The following is a 19,710-nucleotide window of genomic DNA, read 5'->3' as shown; positions in this document are numbered from 1 at the left end:
AGGCTTTGCACCCTCAGGCTTCCACACTTTATTTAGCTAACGTAAAGGTTAATATCTATGAACTCTCCAACTAGGAAGCTGGGATTAATAGGCTGTGGAAGGGAAATGTGACAGAATTGTTTAAATTTGCATTCTACCTTAAGACTTCTTTCTGACCCACAATAATAATATGCAAGCCTTCCCTCAATGTCCACAGAGGACTGGTTCGAGGACACTCCACTGACACCAAAATCCGCGGTGCTCAAGTCCCTTATACAAAATGGCAAAGTGCAATGAACGGCCCTCTCTATCTGTGTACGTTAAACCTGAAAATACGGAGGGCTGACGTATACTTATTGAAAAACTCCACTTGTGAACAGACCTGTGCAGTTCAAACCCATGTTGTTCAAGGGTCAACTGAAGTTTCACACAAGAAAAGGAGAGCATACTGTAAACAGGGAAGTATGAATAACTTTTTATATGTCAAAACCAAACCAGATACTAAGAAATAATTACGACATCATACCAAATAGGCTCTGACTTCAATTTCTAAATGTCTAGGATTTCCTAGCATTAGCTAGGAATTAGCTAGTATTAGCCTTCTTGGTAATGTAATATATATATACATATATATATATATTTTTTGCCATGTTGCACAGCCTATGGGATCTCAGTTCCCCAACCATGGATCAAAAAGCACAAAGTCTTAACCACTGGGTCAACAGGAAAGTCCCCAAAAATGTTTTTAATGGAAAGGTTCTACTTATTCAAAAGAATTCACAAAGATTATTAAAAATGAAAACAAGAAAGCATTTGTAGCCTTGACAAAGAATAATTCATTCAACAAGAATGCTGACTAAATATTAATCATTACTTAGGCACTGACTGAGCATTGTGTAAGCACTGTGTAGTATCCAGTGCTGAACAAACTAAATATAATACCAGCAAAGTGCTGTTTTTAAAGATATAGCACACTTCTGTTTTTTCATAGAGTATATTTACCTCAAAGCCAAGTCTATCCTTTTCTTTCCAAAAACAAAAATGTGTTACTTTCTTATCCCAGAATTCATCTGGCTTCACTACACAAACAAGGGACACTTCAGCTGGAACAACATTCTATAAAATACAAAAAAAAAAAAAGAAACAATTATACATGTAAAGTGAGTAATTTGCTGAAGTTGTAAATTATTAGGTATTCATGACTGAGCTGAGCAATTAAGAGACCTCTGGAAAAGAATTAAAGTGGTAAAATACAAGAAAATGCTGCAAACTGCAAAACATACATGGCAATAAAGAAATATTTGAAAGACAAGCTGATTCAGAAAACAATGTTTAAAGACAGCACACGTGAATTATTTTTGTGTTTTACTGAATCTCTAATAGGAATATATTTAAACTGCATGATAATTTTTAGTTGAGAAGTTATTAAATTTGACTTTTCTATGATATGAAAAAAAATTTTTCTAACACAATCATCTTAGAGAATTTCTTCCAATATTGTAAATCAATTTTCTAACAAAATAAGCTTCTTATACCATTATACAAAGAAGCCAAGATTCTACATGATTATTAACTTGAAGAAGAGGACAAAGCTAAACCTCCACAAATACAATTTCACATTTGCTAGATACAGTTATTCACATAATCACCTAAATAATGGAAATTAACATTTACTGAGCTAATATATATTCCATACATATTTTATCAGCAAGTCCCATAGAGTCTATTTTTAAAATATATCTTAATTAAACCTACCCATTTCTACCACCTACATTGCTAATATCCCCAAACAAGTCAGCTTTTTGAAACCTTCTTAGCACGCCTCCCAGTTTTGCATTTTTTCATAGTCAGAATAAAATCCAAACCCCTTAGCAAAGCCAAGAAGCCCTCCCAGCTCAAGGCCCCATGACCTCAGACCTCATCACACAGCTCCCCCCTCTTAGCTCAGTCCTCTGCCACAGCCACGCTGACCTTGCTGCTCCTGGAATGTGACAAATCTGTTCCCAGCTCAAGACTATGCCCTTGATGGTTCCTCTGCCTGGAATGTTCTTTGCCTTATACCTAGGAGCACTTTCTCAGTTTATTTAGGATTCTACTCAAACAGTCCCTCCTCTTTAGAGAGACTTCCTCTGACCACCCTACGTAAAGCAGCAACATTTGACTCGGTCTCCTTTCACCATTTTTCTAAATAGCATTTATCAGTATATGATGTTACATTACTTGGTAATTTGCCTAACTGCTCACAGTCTGACTCCTCAGACAGAACATAGGCTTCCCAACGGCAGGTACCTCATCTATCATGGCACTCCTGTATCTCCAGGGCCTATGACAGTGCCTGGCATACAGAAGATGCTCCATGAATCTCTGCTGAATAAATGAATTCACATTAACAAGTGGATCTCATTCTTCCAATTTTACAGAAGTATAAACTGAGCTTGAGAGAACTAAAGTAACTTGTCTAAAGGAACAGAGTTTGAAGGAATAGAACTAGAACAAAAACCAGGTCAGTCTAACTCTCAAGTTTTACCATAACATTCCAAACATTCTAGACTGGGGGTCAGTAAATTCTTTCTCTAGGTCCAGATAAAAAATATTTTAGTCTCTGTTGGAACTATTTTTATTCTGTTTACATAGTGTGAAAGCTGCCATAAACAATATGTAAACAAAACTCTGTTTACAAACTCTATAGAGGTCAACCACTGTTCTAGACCATAATAGCACTACTGAATAATAATAATGCTATATGATAGTAAGTGTTATTATTGTTGATCAGGGGAAAACAGAAAACCTTTCAATTTAAATATCTCACTGGAAATGTCACAAGTCTAGTGTCCCCTGCAATGACTGGGTTATGAATAAAGTTAAAAAAAAACAAAACAACTCAATGCTATCAAAACTTTTATCAGAGGGGGTGGGAAATTTAGGGTAGAATGAGGTTTATTTAAAAAAAAAAGAATGAGGTTTATTTATATAATGATTATGGAAATCAAATATTCAAAATCATTGAGTATTAGAGCTGTTAGGAACAAAAGAAAATAAGCCAGTCATTTCAGAGAATATTTGTACAGGCAGAGCTAGCACTAAGCTCTGGGCTCCAAAACGGCTGGTTCCAGCACCTTCTTAAATAAGAGCAACATAACTAACTTTGTATGCAGAAACTATTTGATGAGGAGTAAACAACAAGCCATTGCAATTTCTGAAAATATAACTATTAATAAAATCACAAGTTGTTAAAACACATGTCAGAATAGAAATCACAAGAGGGGATTAAATCATCCATTGATTGTTCTTCAAAACTGCCACTGATCAAAGTCCAGTTCATACAGCAAGTCCCAAACAGCTCACTGGTGACACAGCTGAATGGAAGAACACAAGGTCGTAATTAACGGATTTCTCATCTAATAGTTATTTTAACAATTTGCACAGAGAAGAGAGAATCTTCAGGGTTTAGAATATAAAAGTGCTGGGAACATATTTAACAGAAAGAGTTACTAACGAGACACCAATCTGTGTTCCCTTAAAAACTGATCCACTGGAGCCTATGTCCTTTCCAACCCAAAGGAGGGAGTCTAATGATGAAGGTTTAGGCCAACCAATCAAGAATAAGGTAGTGGGCAAAAAATTTGGGAACCATCTCGGATACATCCCACTGCTAAATATACACTTTTAAAGGGGCTTAGGCTGTTCCAGGTTCCAACTGTGACTTTCTCCCATGTTCACCACAGAACATAGGTAAGTTATTTAAAATCCTTGGAAGACTTTTGAGGATAACAGAACTTGTTTCCCAAGTTTGTGAGGATGAAATTAAATGAGATCATTTATATATAACAAGCTTACTACATAGTATCTGAACCATACTAAGCACTAAAACTGAAATTATGAGTACCCATTCCTTGAGATTCTTTTTCTAATTATCATAAACAAAAAATAATCCATTAACAATCACTCTACCTAGTTGTCATTTAAAATTTTAAATTATATTCCTTTCCATAGAATCCTAAAGTAACTACTGATTATTTCCCAGGTCATTTAAAATTCTTGCTCTTTCTTTCAATATCACTGATACTTACTTAACTGAATGTTCACCTTCCATGTAACAGTCAACATACCTTCCCCAAACTAGCCTGCCACCAGCTTCTTTTATTGTATTCACTTAATTTTTGAGCTATCACTAAATCAGCCAGGAATGCCCTTTTCACTTTCTTTATTTTAAATTAGATAATCTCTTTAACTCACTTGACTTTAACGTTCTACAAAAGCCCTTTTAAAGAAACCCAGGTACATGAGAACAACCTGTCCCCTTTCAACCACTCATTTGTTGTATCTGTCCCAATATCCTCAATACTCTCATAGTAAATCAACAAATATCTACTAGGTACCTACTACATGCAAGGGATTACAGAAACATTCTGTGAGGAACACAAGGAAATATAAGACTAGGACCCAGACAAGGGATTCTGTAGCCACAGCTGTTTATGAAATGTTTGTCTGGGAGCTGCTGAAGTCCCCAAGGACACAGCTAAAGTTGATTACATTTCTTCTAAATTAGAAACAGATATGACTATCACAAATTCTGATGATTTTTGGAGGAAAGAGGAAAACAGAAGGGAGAGACCTATCAGAATTCTCAGCTTAGACTTACCCAGTCCTACTTCCTCCTTGAGTTTGGATGATGCAAACACTACAGTGTTCGAGAGTGCCCAGATGAGTCTGATAACCTCTGCCCTCACATTTTGAGACTCACTGGCTTCAATGCTTAGATTACTTAAACATGACATATTATTTTTGGTTATTTACATACCTTTAGAATAGGGCCGAAATTTATTTTACTACTCAAGTAAAACCTATAAAGATTGAATCTGAACAATTCAACACTGATCTGTGCATTTCAGAACTCAGTCACTGCTTAGAAGCTTGGACACAGTGCAATAAATGAAATGCATTTGCCACTATCATCTAATCTGTTGCTGTAAAATAAAACCTCTTCCTGATAGCCAAAAATAAAATTACCTGTAGCATTAAGACTACTGTTTTCACCACATTCCATTGGGATTTTCTGCCATCCACAATCACGGTAAATCCTCTAGCCTTACACTTCTCACTGAAACAAAACAAAATTACAGAGTATATTAAAATAAGCTTCCTATTTTAGTCTTCAAAATCCTAAATAAAGTTTACAGCTGAATCATATATGGCACAGCATTAATTTCACTTGATTTGGTTTGCACTGTCAACAAAATTCTTCAGGGTGTCCTTTCAGTTTTCTCAAGCAATTTACTTTTCTCTCTTCAGGAAACATCGACAATTTATAAGCTAATTTGGTGAGAAAATTACTCTAAAAGCATGTAAATTCAACTTCTTAATACAAAAAAAAAATCAAACCAACATTCAAAGAGCCTCACTAGCCCCTCAACCTGCTCATCTGTAAAATGGGATCACAGTAATGACTGCCAAGTATAGATGTACTTCTTATCTCTCCTTCCTGCCAAGAGCATAAGGTTGTGAAGTGATATTTCAAAAACAGGTAGAAAATAAAGCAAGCTATTATTAAACCTTTAAAAAGCAGAAACATTACTTTGCCAACAAAGGTCTGTCTAGTCAAAGCAATAGTTTTTCCAGGAGTCATGTATGGATGTGAGAGTTGGACCATAAGCCAAAGCTGAGCACCAAAGAATTGATGCTTTTGAACTGTGGTGCTGGAGAAGACTCCTGAGAGTCCCTTGGCTGCAAGGAGATCAAACCAGTCAATCCTAAAGGAAATCAACCCCAAATATTCATTGAAAGGACTAATGCTAAAGCTCCAATACTTTGGCCACCTGATGCAAAGAACTGACTCATTGGAAAAGACCTGATGCTGAGAAAGACTGAAGGTAGGAGGAGAAGGGGATGACAGCAGATGAGATGGCTGGATGGTATCACCGACTCGATGGACACGAGTTTGAGCAAGCTCCGGGAATTGCTGAAGGACAGGAAAGCCTGGCATGCTGCAGTCTATAGTGTTGCAAAGAGTCGGACACGACTGAGCTACTGAACTGAACTGATTACTAAACCACTGGAAATGAGGTCCTTGTGTTCTCTGGGAGAAAGTTAAAGAGGTGAAATTTGGTGCATATAATAATTCCAAGCTCGGATACACCGTGTCAGACCTACCTCTGTTCTCGCTTTTGCCCTTAGTCATTGACCAGAAAATCCTGAGTGCTGGAAAATGTGTTATTGCTATATATTATATTCAATTATTCAAGTACCAGCTAAATACCTCCCAGAAGCCTGCCCTAGTAAAATACAACTACATGGAAAAACTCTATCATGAGTCAAAAACTACCTAGCTTTATTATTATTACTACTTGTTTTACTATAAAAACCAACTTAATGCAAGGATCTCAACTGCCCTCCCTCTAACATAGTGCAAGAAACTTCAGATTTGCCTAACAGAGCAAGGATTTGGTAGTGAAAATTCTCCCCACTCAAAGTTATCCCAACTGCCTACATTATAGGAAAGGTTAATAGGAGGCCTCTCCTGAGATTTAAATCCAACAGTCCAGGGAATTTTACTAATTCTCCCTTACTCTCTCCAAGCACTCACACTAACCTCTAGAGGATTACTGGAGAAGTGATATCCAATTCTACTGAGAAACAGTAAGGTCACAAGAATGAGGACAATATTGCTAAAGACCTGAAGAAGAACAGGTGCTTCAGTAAGCGGGGACAGAAGCTGAGCTTTCAAAGAGAAGAGAGAAATGTTCAAGAGGTGAGGCAAATGGAAACACATGTCCATACAAAACGCCTGCCCACAAATGTTCATAGCAGCACAATTCATAAGAGCCAAAATCTGAAACAACTTAAATTTTCAAAAACTGATGAATGGAAAAACAAAATGTGGTAAACCATTCAATAGAGTATTATTCAATCATAAAAAGAAGTGAAGTGCTGATATGTACTACAACATGGATAAATCTTGAAAACATGCTAAGTGAAAAAAAAGCCAGATCAAACTGATTCCATTTATATGAAATTTCCAGAATGGGTAAATCCATAGAGGCAGAAAGCAGATTAGTGGGTACCAAGGGCTGGGAGGAGGGGAGAATGGGATGAGGAGTGACTGCCAATGGGTACAGGTTTTCTTTTGGGGTTGATGGCAATGTTCTAGTATTAGAGTGATGGTTATGCAATCTTGTGAAAATACTGAAAAACCAATGAAATAAACAGTTTAAAAAAGTGGTGGGTATGTGAGTCGGATTTTGCATTATAAAATAAAAGATCCACAAACCACTCTTGAAGGGTGGGGGTAAGGGAATACAAAGATCACTTTCATATTGGCAACATAAAGACTTGCTGGGGAAGCAAATCTGATTATCTAATTGCTAGGTGTGGGACCAGGTAGGAAGAAAGACCACGGTGACTGAGGGGGGTACAAGCGTTAGAAGGACCAGCCTCACAGGGTAACTGTCAGTGAGGGGTCCCCAGAGGAGTGACAGGGACTCTACCAGTGCAGAATGGAAGTTTGCAGGAAGGGGAGCTAAGACATGTGGAGCTTCCCAGTGAAGGGCCTTCCCTGGTTGGGACTGGAGCCAAGACAAATGTGTCATCCCCATAATTTGGCACTTTCTTGTCACTGGCATCTGTATCTCTGAGGCACAGGTTGCACAACCAATTTGTTGAACAAGCAAGTTTTATACAAACACATTTATATTTCAAAGCACAATAAATTAATCTGTATACTAAGACAAAGAAAGTAATGAGGCTTGCAAATACCATCTGTATGAACTTAAGGGCATAAAATACTCTAAATTTATCTTTTAGAGTACTTAAAAACAGCCTTAATCATAATTTTCTCACATTTTACTAAGATAGATAAAGAAAATACACAATGCAAAGATACTACATATTTGAAAACTGCAAGACCAACTGATACTACAAACTACTTGAAAGGAATTTTTTTTTTTAATTTCAATCCTACAAGTGGACTGACAGTTTAAACTGTGTTTAATGAGAATATACTTAGATTTAGAAGCACATTATGTCCCTTCAGTTCAGTTCAGTTGCTCAGTCGTGTCCGACTCTTTGCGACCCCATGAATCGCAGCACGCCAGGCCTCCCTGTCCATCACCAACTCCCAGAGTCCACCCAAACCCATGTCCATCGAGTCGGTGATGCCATCCAGCCATCTCATCCTCTGTCGTCCCCTTCTCCTCCTGCCCTCATTATGTCCCTTACAAATGTTGTACTGGAGTAGCTGAAGGGCTGTATTAGTAAATTCCTATACTACTATTAACATGTTCATAGTTTTAAGACCAATATAAAAAAAAAAGAAAATCCATTAAGACCCTACCTTGTTCATACTCCATTAGAGCCTTTCAAGGGGCTGGTGCTGAATTAACACAGCTTTTAAAAGAGAAGTGGCTCCTTAACTAGCTCATTCACTTTGGCAAGAAAGAGACTATTAGTGGATTTTCTGGGTTCAGTATTCTGTAGCTCTTTACTAATTTCTTTGATTACAACTAAGGGCTCCTTTTTTTCCCCACTCAGAGAGCTCTGCTTATACTCCCATGATGGCACTCATTTCACTTACACTTTTCTTATAATCGCTTGTTTGTAATTCATCTTCATTAGATAACATGCTTCCAGAAAGCACGGATATTATTGTCTTACTGGCATCTGGGAAGCTTCCAGCACAATGCTTTAAAAATGTTAGAAGACACACATCACATCACCCCTTGGGCAGAACACAACAATGGCTTTCTTCCTCATTCAGGCCCTCTAAGGTCTGACTCCAGCCCCTCTGGACGCTCTCCCCAAACTCTGTCCCCCCTCAAACTGCTCCCCCGCACCACCCTCCTGACTGAGCCCCCAACACACCCAGCCTGCTGCTGCCTCAGGGTCTTCCTTCCCACTTACTGCTCCTTCTGTCTACAATACTCTCTCTTAAATGCGCTTTCACCAGCTATCTCCATAGCCTGGCCCTCGCTTCACTCATCTCTGGTAAAATGTTATCTTATCATTTTGTACAATATTGCCACACACTCCTTCCCACTCCACCCTTCCCTCAACTCCTTTCATGCTCTGTTCTACAGGACTCGTGGACATCCAACGTACTGTGTCTAATATTCATTTCATCATTAGCATATAAGGCCCATAAACGCAAGGACTGGGCCTTTGTTCACCCATTATCTCAGCATCTAGAAAGATGAATGAGACTCCTTGCGGGATCTCACATATTTACTGAGTGAGTGAAGACTTGTGAGCTTAATTTCTGTGTGACTCTTGACAAGTCATTCATTAAACCCTTGTATGATGAAGCTTTTTTCTGTAGTATAAATGAGTTTTTCTACAATTAGGAAGAATAGACCCAAAACTCAACTTTAAAAAAAAAAAAACTTGAGAGAAACAGAAAGGTAACTTCTATAAATGGTGACTCTACAGAATTAGATTAATCTGGGCAATTACTTGGCAGCATTTCCATAAAGAAGATTTAAGTTTGGGTAAAGTGTTAGTCTAGATGATAGAAGATGTTGGTCTAGATTAGTTAAGGTACCTTCTAATCTTGACATTCCATGATTCTATAACCCGATGATCAACAATTTCCCTGTGAGCTAGAAAAATGCTATGATTTTAAATGTACCTTGAATACACGGTTGAAATAAAATGTTAAAACAAAAAAGATCTGAAAGATTTCCATTATGTTCAACTATGTTCACCACAGTTACCTTTGTATGTCAATTCTCAGTTGTGATACATGCAGGTTAAATGTAAATGATTACTAGAGTTTTCAATCACAATGGCATTGTGATTATAACAGAGGTGAGTACATGACTAGAAACACAGGCTTTAGTTAGGCCACCAGGTCCAAATCCTAATTTGCCACAGGTTCTTTTTTTTTTTTTTTTTTTTATTAGGAGAGGATCATGAATTTTACAATTTATTGGATTTAAATTTATTTTTTATTTTTTAAGTACTAGAATACTTTTACTCATCCAATCACATAGTTTTATGTCATAAATTTGTGAAAGAAAGCAGGAATCTTTGACAGGTTGTTTCCATCAATGCTTCACTGGCTGCCAACTCTACGTTTATTTTCCAACAAACCGTAAGATCTGCTGGTGTGCCCCAGGCCAACACAGGCTCCAGAAAGAGTTGTCCAACAGAACCCAACCCTGGCTGGTTAAATGTATTGCACCCAGATATGAAATACACATTTCAATCAGTTTCTTCCTTAGAACTTACCACATTAGAACTGAAAGTGCACAAAGTTTTAGTTACTATCTCATCTGAATTCTTTTTATGTTTACAAGGAAGGCTATACATCGTTTGAATATCTTTAAATGTAGACAATATATTTTAAGTGTAAATTTTAGTTTCTCTACCCCTCTGATAAATGGCCTACAGTCAATGCAATCGCTGTAATCTGAAGATGAATTTCTAATGTCTGGGAAATATCATGTTACACAGCTACGAATTAGCATAAAGGAAACAGGCCATGTGGCAATTATAAACAGTGCCTCATTCAATTGGGGAATTTCATTCTCTGTTCAATTTTTCCACGTATGTAAACGCCCGATAAGTGGGATTATTTTGGTGTATATGCAAATCTATAATAGTCTTGTTAAATAAATCTCAGAAAATGGACAAAGGGTGTTGTTAGCACACAGCCAAACAGTGGAAGAGGGTCCCTCACACCATGCAACCAGCTTTTTTGTTTCAGAGCATTGTGGATAGCAGGTTTCCTGCACTTGCGTATCAAAATGAACACTATGTGGTTTAAAGTTCATTTGTCTGAAAATGAGTGATGTTAGCAACAGTGTTTGTAGCCATCAGAATGTTTTTGGAGAAATTTAATTCTTGGTTTTTGTGTACAATTGGAGGAGCTGGAGAGATGCTTGTATAATTTGGATTCCGCTGTATGTCCAGCCTAACTATGCTGTCCCATCGACTGTCTTAGCACAAGGGCTAAGTACCTTTTTATGCAAAAGTTGAAATATAATTAGGTCCCATTTGTTATTTTGACTTTATTTTTAAAATTCTGATTGGGATGAATAAAATTGTAATTTAATAAAGAGTTTAGCATAATGTTCCTCAGGCAGTTTATATCAGTAGGTCTACACAATTATATTCCATTTTGCCTAAGTGCTTTTTGCTAGGAGTAAGGAAAGTGCTGTTGTCAACTTTTTACAGGCATGACTCCATACAACAATAGTAAAAGGTCATCCTTATCCACTTTGAGATATACTTGGCTTTTCTCAAGTTAAGGACAATAGTTCGTGGACTTAATCATTGGTTTCTATTCATATTCAATTGATCTATATGTTTGGGGTCCTGCAGTACAAGTGTGATGTGCTTGAGAAGTCGAAGGTGAGCAGAATAGGTTCTGAGTCCTCTGACTTTCTCAATCTTTGTATTCGAGGTTTTTGTATTTCCTTACAATTTCTTTGAATAAGATCAAGATATTTTTCAACAATGCTAGAACTCATTACCCTATCTTCGGGCAAAGGGAAACACCTTATGGGATTCAAATTTATTCAGATTTAAATGACTACACTGTTAGCTCCTTTAGATTTTTTAAGTACTCCAGAACTTCTCTGTTTTCCTAGCATCCAATAAACACCTAAGTTCAAATTCTAGTTTTATTGCAATTTGTGTGACAAAGAGAAAAGCAAAGCAACTAAAAACAGAGTTGTTTCATCAACATGCTCTATACTGCGATGAAAAATTACGTGTTTGAAGTGTTCACAAAAAACATAAAATGCTGTGAGAAGCCCATGATAGTCTGATCACTGGGCTCTAAGAAAGTGAATGTGTCATGCACAATGAGCTAACCCACAGCCACTGCCTACATGGATTCCACAAGATATGGGGGACTGCCATTGTGCTCCATGAAAGATACCTTTAAATAACAGTTCTCCTATTAGAGAAACTTAAGTTTTAGACAGTAAAGTGGGAGCAAATATTTTAAGTAGCGCTCAGTTTCTATTATACTGACATTAAACCTTATTTTATACTTTAAGGAAGCAACATGCATTCTTGTAAAATTTTTAAATATAAAAAGAAATAGTAAGTAAACTTCAAGTATTATACTATAAACAATTTGCAAATTAAATTAAATGACATGTCTTTAGTCCATAAGAATCTGCAGATTGCTTCTGAAATATTAATTTACAGTCTGATAAAATTACAGCAAAGGAAAAAGCAAATGAAAAACCCAAATACCTCCAAATTTGGGCAATATTTTAATTTTCGCCTATAATTTTTTTGCACATAAGAAAATGGGCGTAATATGTCATCTTATTTCTAAAGACCCGAATAATGACAGGTATGACTATATAGTGCTCTTTGCATTGAATAGAAGTTAAGCTCCTCAACAGATCAGAGGAACGATAGGTGGTTGCCATACCCCAGGTCTTCCAAACCCAGGATAATCCACAACCTGTCTCTACATTGGCAGACCCAGTCTTTTTTCACTGCCCGAGCTGGGAACAATGTTCTGACTCTCTTTTTTCAACAAATGGTCGTGAACAAGAACAAAAAAAATAAAGGTTGACAGGGACTAACTGTGTTTGTGCGAAAATAAATCTGTTTCTTTTCAAATGGTGGGGTAACCATGAATAGAGAATTTACCCGGCCCGCTGTCACTAAAACAAGCTAACCACTAAGAGGCTCCTGGTCACTGTAAAGAATCAGCCTGAAGAGGAAACAGAGACAACACTGAATTAAAGATTCATGGAGAAGAAAGGACCCATCATATCGCCTAGCTGTCCAATTATTTTAAAATGGGACAATCTAAGTTTTTAATACATATTCATTGAATGAATAAAATTAATATTAAAAAAAGCAGTCATCAACAGCATAAAGCATGTCCAGAGCACTTAACTACAGTAGGTCAACACAATTATACTTATTTGCCTAAAGTGCTTTTGCTAAGGAAGAAAGGAAGGCATTGGCTCAAACTTTCTTAGAAGCATGCTCCATAAAAAACAAAAATAGAAAAGAGCCATCCAAGGCACACTCGCAGACTATACTGAGCTTTCTAAAGTCTAAGACAAACCAGTGACCAATCAGTGTTACATACATATTCAAATTATCTTCTAAGTGCTCTGTGGAGGGGCCACTGCAGTAGAAGTGGAGTCTGAGAAGGCAAGGATGAGCAGGAAAGGTTGTGAGCCTCGACTTCTAACTCTTTTATAAATTTAGATTGTCTGTAAGATCTTCTTTGAATAAAAATGCCCAAAGATATTTTTTCATTCTGAATGCATAGAATATATACCCCATAGAATTCTGGCAATTATGAAACTACCTATATGGGATTCAAATTATAATTCCACTATTCTAAATAAGAACTGCACAGCTGTTATAGCTCCTTTCATGATGTGTTTTGGGTAGTTTCCATGACTTCATTCTGGTTGGTTCCTTCAGTATCCATATAAGAAACACCTAAGGTATCCAAATCATTTTATTGGCATTGTGGACAGGGGGATAGAGAAAACATAACTCTGCAATCTAATAACTGACTGGTTAAACAGTGAACTCTATATCAAGCAGAAGTGAATAGGAAAAAGTGTCTAAAAGGGCTCCTCACAAAGACAACAATAACAAAAAATGGTTGAGAAACAGTGATATATATGTTTTGTCACATGTTTCTAAAACGTGTGCATGCGTGCTCAGTGGCTATCTCATGTCTGACTCTCTGACCCCAGCTCCTCCGTCTATGGTGTTTTCTAGGCAAGAATACTGGGGTGGGTTGCCATTTCCTTCTCCAGGAGATCTTTCCCAGCCAGGGATTGAACCTAGATCTCCTGTATTGCAGGAGACCTTAGTGTTTAACACTAAGTCACCTGGGAAACCCTTTTAAAAAGCAGGCAGTCTCAGTTATCTATTATCATACTTGTGTAACAGTACTGAAACAAATTTCATTTTATACTTTGAAAGTAAACATGCTTCTGATGTAAAATTTTGAAATATAAAAAGAAATGAGATAAAGCTAACCTCAGTATTTACTTTTTTACTGAAAAGATTTGCAAATTAATTTATATGTCTTGTCTTTACCTCCATAAGGGAATCTTGAATTTGATTCTGCTTTCTGAATCATGGATTCAATTTCTGATCATGTTGTTTATTTTTAAAATGTACAGCAATTGCTGGAAAAACAAATGAAAAACTCCATTTACCTCTCCTAAAACTTAGCACTCAGGTTGGTCCAACTGTTTCAGCCTATATTATTTTTTATTGAAAATCCTTTACAGAAAATGGGGCAGTAATGGTCAGTCTTGAACTTCACACAGACCTGGACATAAACTTAGTATTCAGGTCATGACTATGTGCTCAGTTGCTCGGCTTTGTTCAACTCTTTGCAAGCCTATGGACTGAAGCCTGACAGGCTCCTCTATCCACAGGATTTTCCAGGGAGGAACACTAGAGTAGGTTGCCATGACCTCCTCCAGGGGATCTTCCCAACCCAGGGATCAATCCACATCTCCTGTGTCTCCTACATTGGCAGGCAGATTCTTTATCACTGCGCCATCTGGGAAGTCAATGATTAACCTGAACCTCTCCTTTCTTCTCAGCCCCTCTGATCAAGAGTCTGGAACAACAACAACAAAAAAAACCAGCTTAAGGGCTAACTGTGTGTGACGAAGAATCAGGAACTGTTCTCATTTTCAATGGTGCTGGGTTAACCATTTGAAATAGGTATGTATCACACCCGGCCTCTGGTCATTAAAACAAGCATAAAATACCACTAAGAAGGGCTTCCCTTGTGGCTCAGCTGGTAAAGAATCCGCCTGCAATGCAGGAAACCTGGGTTCAATCCCTGGCTTGGGAAGATCCCCTGGAGAAGGAAAGGCTACCCACTCCAGTATTCTGGCCTAGAGAATTCCATGGACTGTAGAGTCCATGGGGTCACAAGGAGTCGGACACAAATGAATGACTTTAACTTTCACAGATAAGAAACTGAATAGTTCCTTTCCATTTTTAAATAACTTTTAGTAATATTCAAAATGCTAACATTTTCACTGCAAAGACAGACTCCTTTTGGACACCCCCTAGCCACATTAGCTAGTTACATTGCTGAAGCTGTCCAGAGACATCAGCAATTGAAAGGAGCTAAACTTTAACAGCAGGGGCTTGGAGAAACAAGCAAGTCACACACACAAAAATGCAGATATACTAAACAAAGGAAAATCCTTCTAGACCTAGGCTGGGCCCCATCTGATAGGGTAAACTTAAAAACAGTTCTGGGATGGAAAGAGGCGTGGATAAACACATAGCTACGTGATCAAGTATTACAACACTGGGTGCAGGCTTCTAAGTGATGGGCATAATGATGTTTACTGCACAGTTCCTTCAACTTTTCTGTATATTTGAAACTTCTCAAAACACAATTTAAAAGTAGTTTTGAATGGTAGGCATTCTGAAGGAGAAAAGCCACTTTTTAGGATTACACCTAATAAATTACTATTGCGGCTTGCAAAGAAGAGCTCAAAAACACTAGAGCTCATAATAAAACGGCAAGTACTGATTCAAGTTGCCAACTATGTTTTTAAAAGCCAAAGTTATAGGAGGTTGGTCCAAAAAAGCAGAAGGCTAAAAATTCAGAGCATCTGCAAATATTTGAGGTCAAAACTTAGCAGAACAATTATCAAAAATAAAGTACCCATATCTCTATTTTGTCTTGCTAAATGAAATTCTTTCACCTTATTTCAACTTATATTTTCTCTATTAGCTGGCAGGTAGGTATGTGTATATATGCAGAAACTGATTCATAATTTACAATGCAATAGTATTATATGTGCGCTTCCCAGGTAGAGCTAGTGGTAAGAAACCATCTGCCAATTCAGGAGACTAAGAGACACAGGTTTGATCCCTGGGTCGGAAAGATCCCCTGGAGGAGGGCACGGCAACCCACTCCAATATTCTTGCCTGGAGAATCACATGGACAGAGAAGCTTGGCAGGCTACGATCTACAGGGTCACAAAGAGTTGGACACAACTAAAGGGACTCTGCATGCACAGTATATGTATTGTTGTTTAGTTGCAAAGTCACGTCCGACTCTTTGTGACCCCATGAATGGTAGCCCACCAGGCTCCGCTGTCTATGAGATTTCCCAGGCAAGAAAACTGGAATGGGTTGCTATTTCCTTCTCCAGGGGATCTCCCCGACCCAGGGATCAAGCCTGGGTGTCTTGCACTGGCAGTGGATTCTTGACTGCTGAGCCACCATACCTATACAAGAATGAAAGAGAGAAAGAGAACATTTAAATAGTGTAGGCTATTTTGCCATCTACTGTACTTGTTTGCACACCCAGAGTGAAAAGACAGGAGACATGAGTGAAACCGCTGGTCCCTTAGCCTCAGTTACCCAGTGCCTCGTATAGTATGAACATCCTGGGAGGCTGAGTGTGACCCTAGTACATACCGGTGTGCACTTTCTTATCACAGACCTAATCACAAGCCAACTGTGTCTTCTGGAACTTAGTCTCCATGACATGCTCTAATTCTGGATGAAAACCTAGCATGTTACAAAAAAATAGTTCATCTAAGTCTCTAATTCTTACTTAGGCATTTTTCAAGGGTGATTTTGACTATCAGTAATTTTTGCACTACATTCCATACTTTAGAATCTCACCTCGGGTGAGATGCAACTACATTGTATTCTATTCACTTGAACTATGAAGAGTGGCTTGCTGTCAGGAACTGTGGATTCTAACCCCAGCTCTACTGTTAATTGACTGTGTAATCCTGGGCAAGTGACTAACTTCTGAGTCTCAATTCCCTCAATTAGAAAATAAGGCAGTTGGTTCAGATGGTCTCTAAGTTCCCTCAGCACTTTTAACCACCTATGAAACCATGAATATTTTTTTGATAATTTGCCAGTTATATATTTACCCACTGTTGTTTACCTAAAAAGGAGTTTACAATCTAATGGAGAATAATACAAATTAGCAGTCAGCAGCTCAGAGAATTAATAAGGTTATTTAGTACTTATCTATTGTGAGGTCTGATAACTTTCCTTTCCAGAAAGCAAAAACAAAAAATTTGAAAATTTTTACCTGGAGACCTCTATTCCCCTAATATTGGAAAAACATTCAGCAACAGAATCATTACATTATAGACCAATATTGGAAGCAGATGGGATTAAAGTCAACTGTTCTAAAACACCATTTTAACCCTGTATTCTGCAAAGTGGTTTAAAATTACATAATTTATTATGTCAATATTTCAAGTACAGGAAAAAGTTATAAAGAATTGTCTGCTCTGACTAAAATGTTTAAAATGCACTATCTGAAGCTTATCAGCATTATTTAAGAGGTAACTATTCCTTTTACCACCTCTACATTGTACAAACACACATAAGAAATCTGCCCTCATTACTGCAATGGTTTGCAACTCTGACTGCATATAAGAATTGTCTGGGAAACTTAAAAGAATTTTTTTTCTGATAAGAAGGATTCCCAGGAACAACTGGATCAGACTCTCTGGAGGTGGATGCTCAGGCATAAAAATTTTGAAAAAAATCTCCAGATGAGTCTAATGTGCAGTCCGACTTCAGCCCCCAAATATCACATGTGGGAAGGGAAGGGAGAAGGGTTTGTCTGTTGCTGTTGTAGTGATGGGTAGGCTCAAGCATATACAAAGAGTTAGGGTTTGTCTTCACCCAAGAAATACAAAAATTAAAAATCCAACCTCTTTGGATTAAAATATAAACATTTCTGCATTTTTAAAAATGTTCTAAACTCCAAACAGCCTTCATCCAATATATTAAAAAACACAGATATATTTATATCTATATAGTTATATCTAAAGAAAGTGAAAGTGAAGTCGCTCAGTCTTGTCTGACTCCTTGCAACCCCATGTCCATGGGATTCTCCAGGTAAGAATCCTGGAGTGGGTTGCCATTTCCTTCCCGACACAGGGATTGAACCCAGGTCTCCCACACTGCAGGCAGACTCTTTACTGTCTGAGCCACCAGAGGCTCAGTTATATCTAAATGGCTTCCTAAAAACAAGATTCCCTTTTCTAAGTTTTCTCAAATTACATGGCACATGGACAGACGCTCAATCTCTGTATCCCTTAAAAGGTGGCAGCACACACATTTTAGAAATCTGTTATCATTCAGGTACCAGGAACATGAAGTGTCTTTATTTCATCTGCTGTGGCATTGTATACTATTGACTCTCGTGTTCCGACTATAATTTCACTGATAATAAAAGCAAATAAGACAACAAACTGTAGTTTAACAATGGCAGGAGTCATTAGTAAGTAAATGAAAACATACTGAAATGTAAGAAAAGACACCTTTAGAGTCACCTTGGAATGCTGAGTAGGTAGTCTAAGGTGACACTCAGTTCATCCATATTTGTCTGTTCTAGGCATAATGGAATTGTCAGAATGAGGCCACTTCGTCTGTCCTTTCCTCCTATTAAAGAAAAAAAATATGTAAATTTAACATGTAAGAGATACTGAAGCACTAAATGAATAATATATAATTGAGTTCAAAGTTACAAAAACAATTTCAAGGTTAAGACATAAGTAAAAAACTATGTAATGGCTGTTTATTTTATATATTATAAATGTTTATAGTAGTGCAGTAAAATTATACAAAATTTAGAAAAAAATGAGAGGAAAAAAATGCACCCATGAAGTCTTCACTTAAACATAGCAATTACCATTTTGTTTAATTTCTTCCATTCAATCTGCTTCTGATTGTAATCAATTCATCGAACACCTGTTGTGTGCCCAGCACAGTAAGCATTTACAAGTGAAACAAAATAAATTTCTAATCAATCTAGGAAGAAAAACTTTGTCATAAGAAATAACAGTATGAAATATGACAGCTTGCTAGGCTGTGCTGTACAAAATATAAAATATTATAAATAGGGATTTAGAAACTGGAGAACATAAAAGCCGTAATAAATGTATAATGGTTCATAGAAAAGTTAAAAACTTAAGAGAAATGGATAGAATTTATAGACCTAGCCAAAAGAGCATGCTGTGACAAGGAATGATCTAAGGTAACTCACAAAGGTCACACAGGATCCTCTGTTCATGAGGCAATAAAGGGAAAACGCTGTCCAGCTGAGAGGAGTGTATGGAACCTGCATATAGAAGCCTGAAAGCCAGGAAGTGGAGTGTATGTGCATTTCACAGACGTTTAAGTCCTCATTGATTTTCCATAAACATGGAAATATAACTAGTACTTTATATACACACAGCTTTCTTCAAAGCTCCCCACATGACTGGTTTTCACGCTGAAGTCCATCTTTTAACCCAACTGACATTTATAGCAATTTTAGAAATGTAAAAACCAGTAAATACTAAAGGAAACAATTTTATATGATCTCTTTCACTAAAAACTGAAAGAAGTGAAATGAAAAAAAAAAATAATGATTTCTATGAATAAAGTGTAGTGTTAGTCGCTCAGTCATGTCTGACTCTTTGCAACCCCATGGGCTGTAGTCTGCCAGGCTCCTCTGACCACGGCATTCTCCAGCAAGAATACTGGAGTGGGCTGCCATTTCCTTCTCCATCCTATAAATAACATGGATACAATTTACGAAGTACAAAGCATAAATGATCTTTTATCAGGTTAACCATATAAATTACTGATATTCAAGCACTTTGTTTAATCTCAATAAATGGCAATTTCAAATGGTTAACTTAATAATCAATAGTGCCTTACTGCAAATGTTTTTTTTTTTACAAGTTTTTTTTTTCTTTTTTTTTTTTTTTAAAGAACTGCACCCAT

General features: G+C 37.2%; 1 protein-coding gene across 4 annotated transcripts in view; it reads right to left on the bottom strand.

Annotated features, from left to right (window-relative positions):
* Nucleotides 1–19,710, bottom strand: part of SESTD1 (SEC14 and spectrin domain containing 1) — a 139,788-nt gene that overhangs the window by 72,712 nt on the left and 47,366 nt on the right. For 3 of the 4 annotated variants that reach the window (XM_070475940.1, XM_020903883.2, XM_070475941.1), the window contains exons 3-5: nucleotides 18,273–18,381; nucleotides 4,990–5,080; nucleotides 982–1,095 (exon numbers count right to left, since the gene is read on the bottom strand). In XM_070475940.1, the coding sequence (XP_070332041.1) occupies nucleotides 982–1,095; nucleotides 4,990–5,080; nucleotides 18,273–18,381 (314 nt within the window). Of the gene's footprint in view, nucleotides 1–981; nucleotides 1,096–4,989; nucleotides 5,081–18,260; nucleotides 18,382–19,710 lie in introns of those variants that run through there. The other variant, XM_070475942.1, reaches the window with a different exon arrangement.

This window comes from Odocoileus virginianus, chromosome 13 (assembly GCF_023699985.2).
Source record: "Odocoileus virginianus isolate 20LAN1187 ecotype Illinois chromosome 13, Ovbor_1.2, whole genome shotgun sequence".
Classification (NCBI taxonomy): Eukaryota; Metazoa; Chordata; class Mammalia; order Artiodactyla; family Cervidae; genus Odocoileus; species Odocoileus virginianus.
This window is presented reverse-complemented; position numbering and strand designations above follow the sequence as displayed.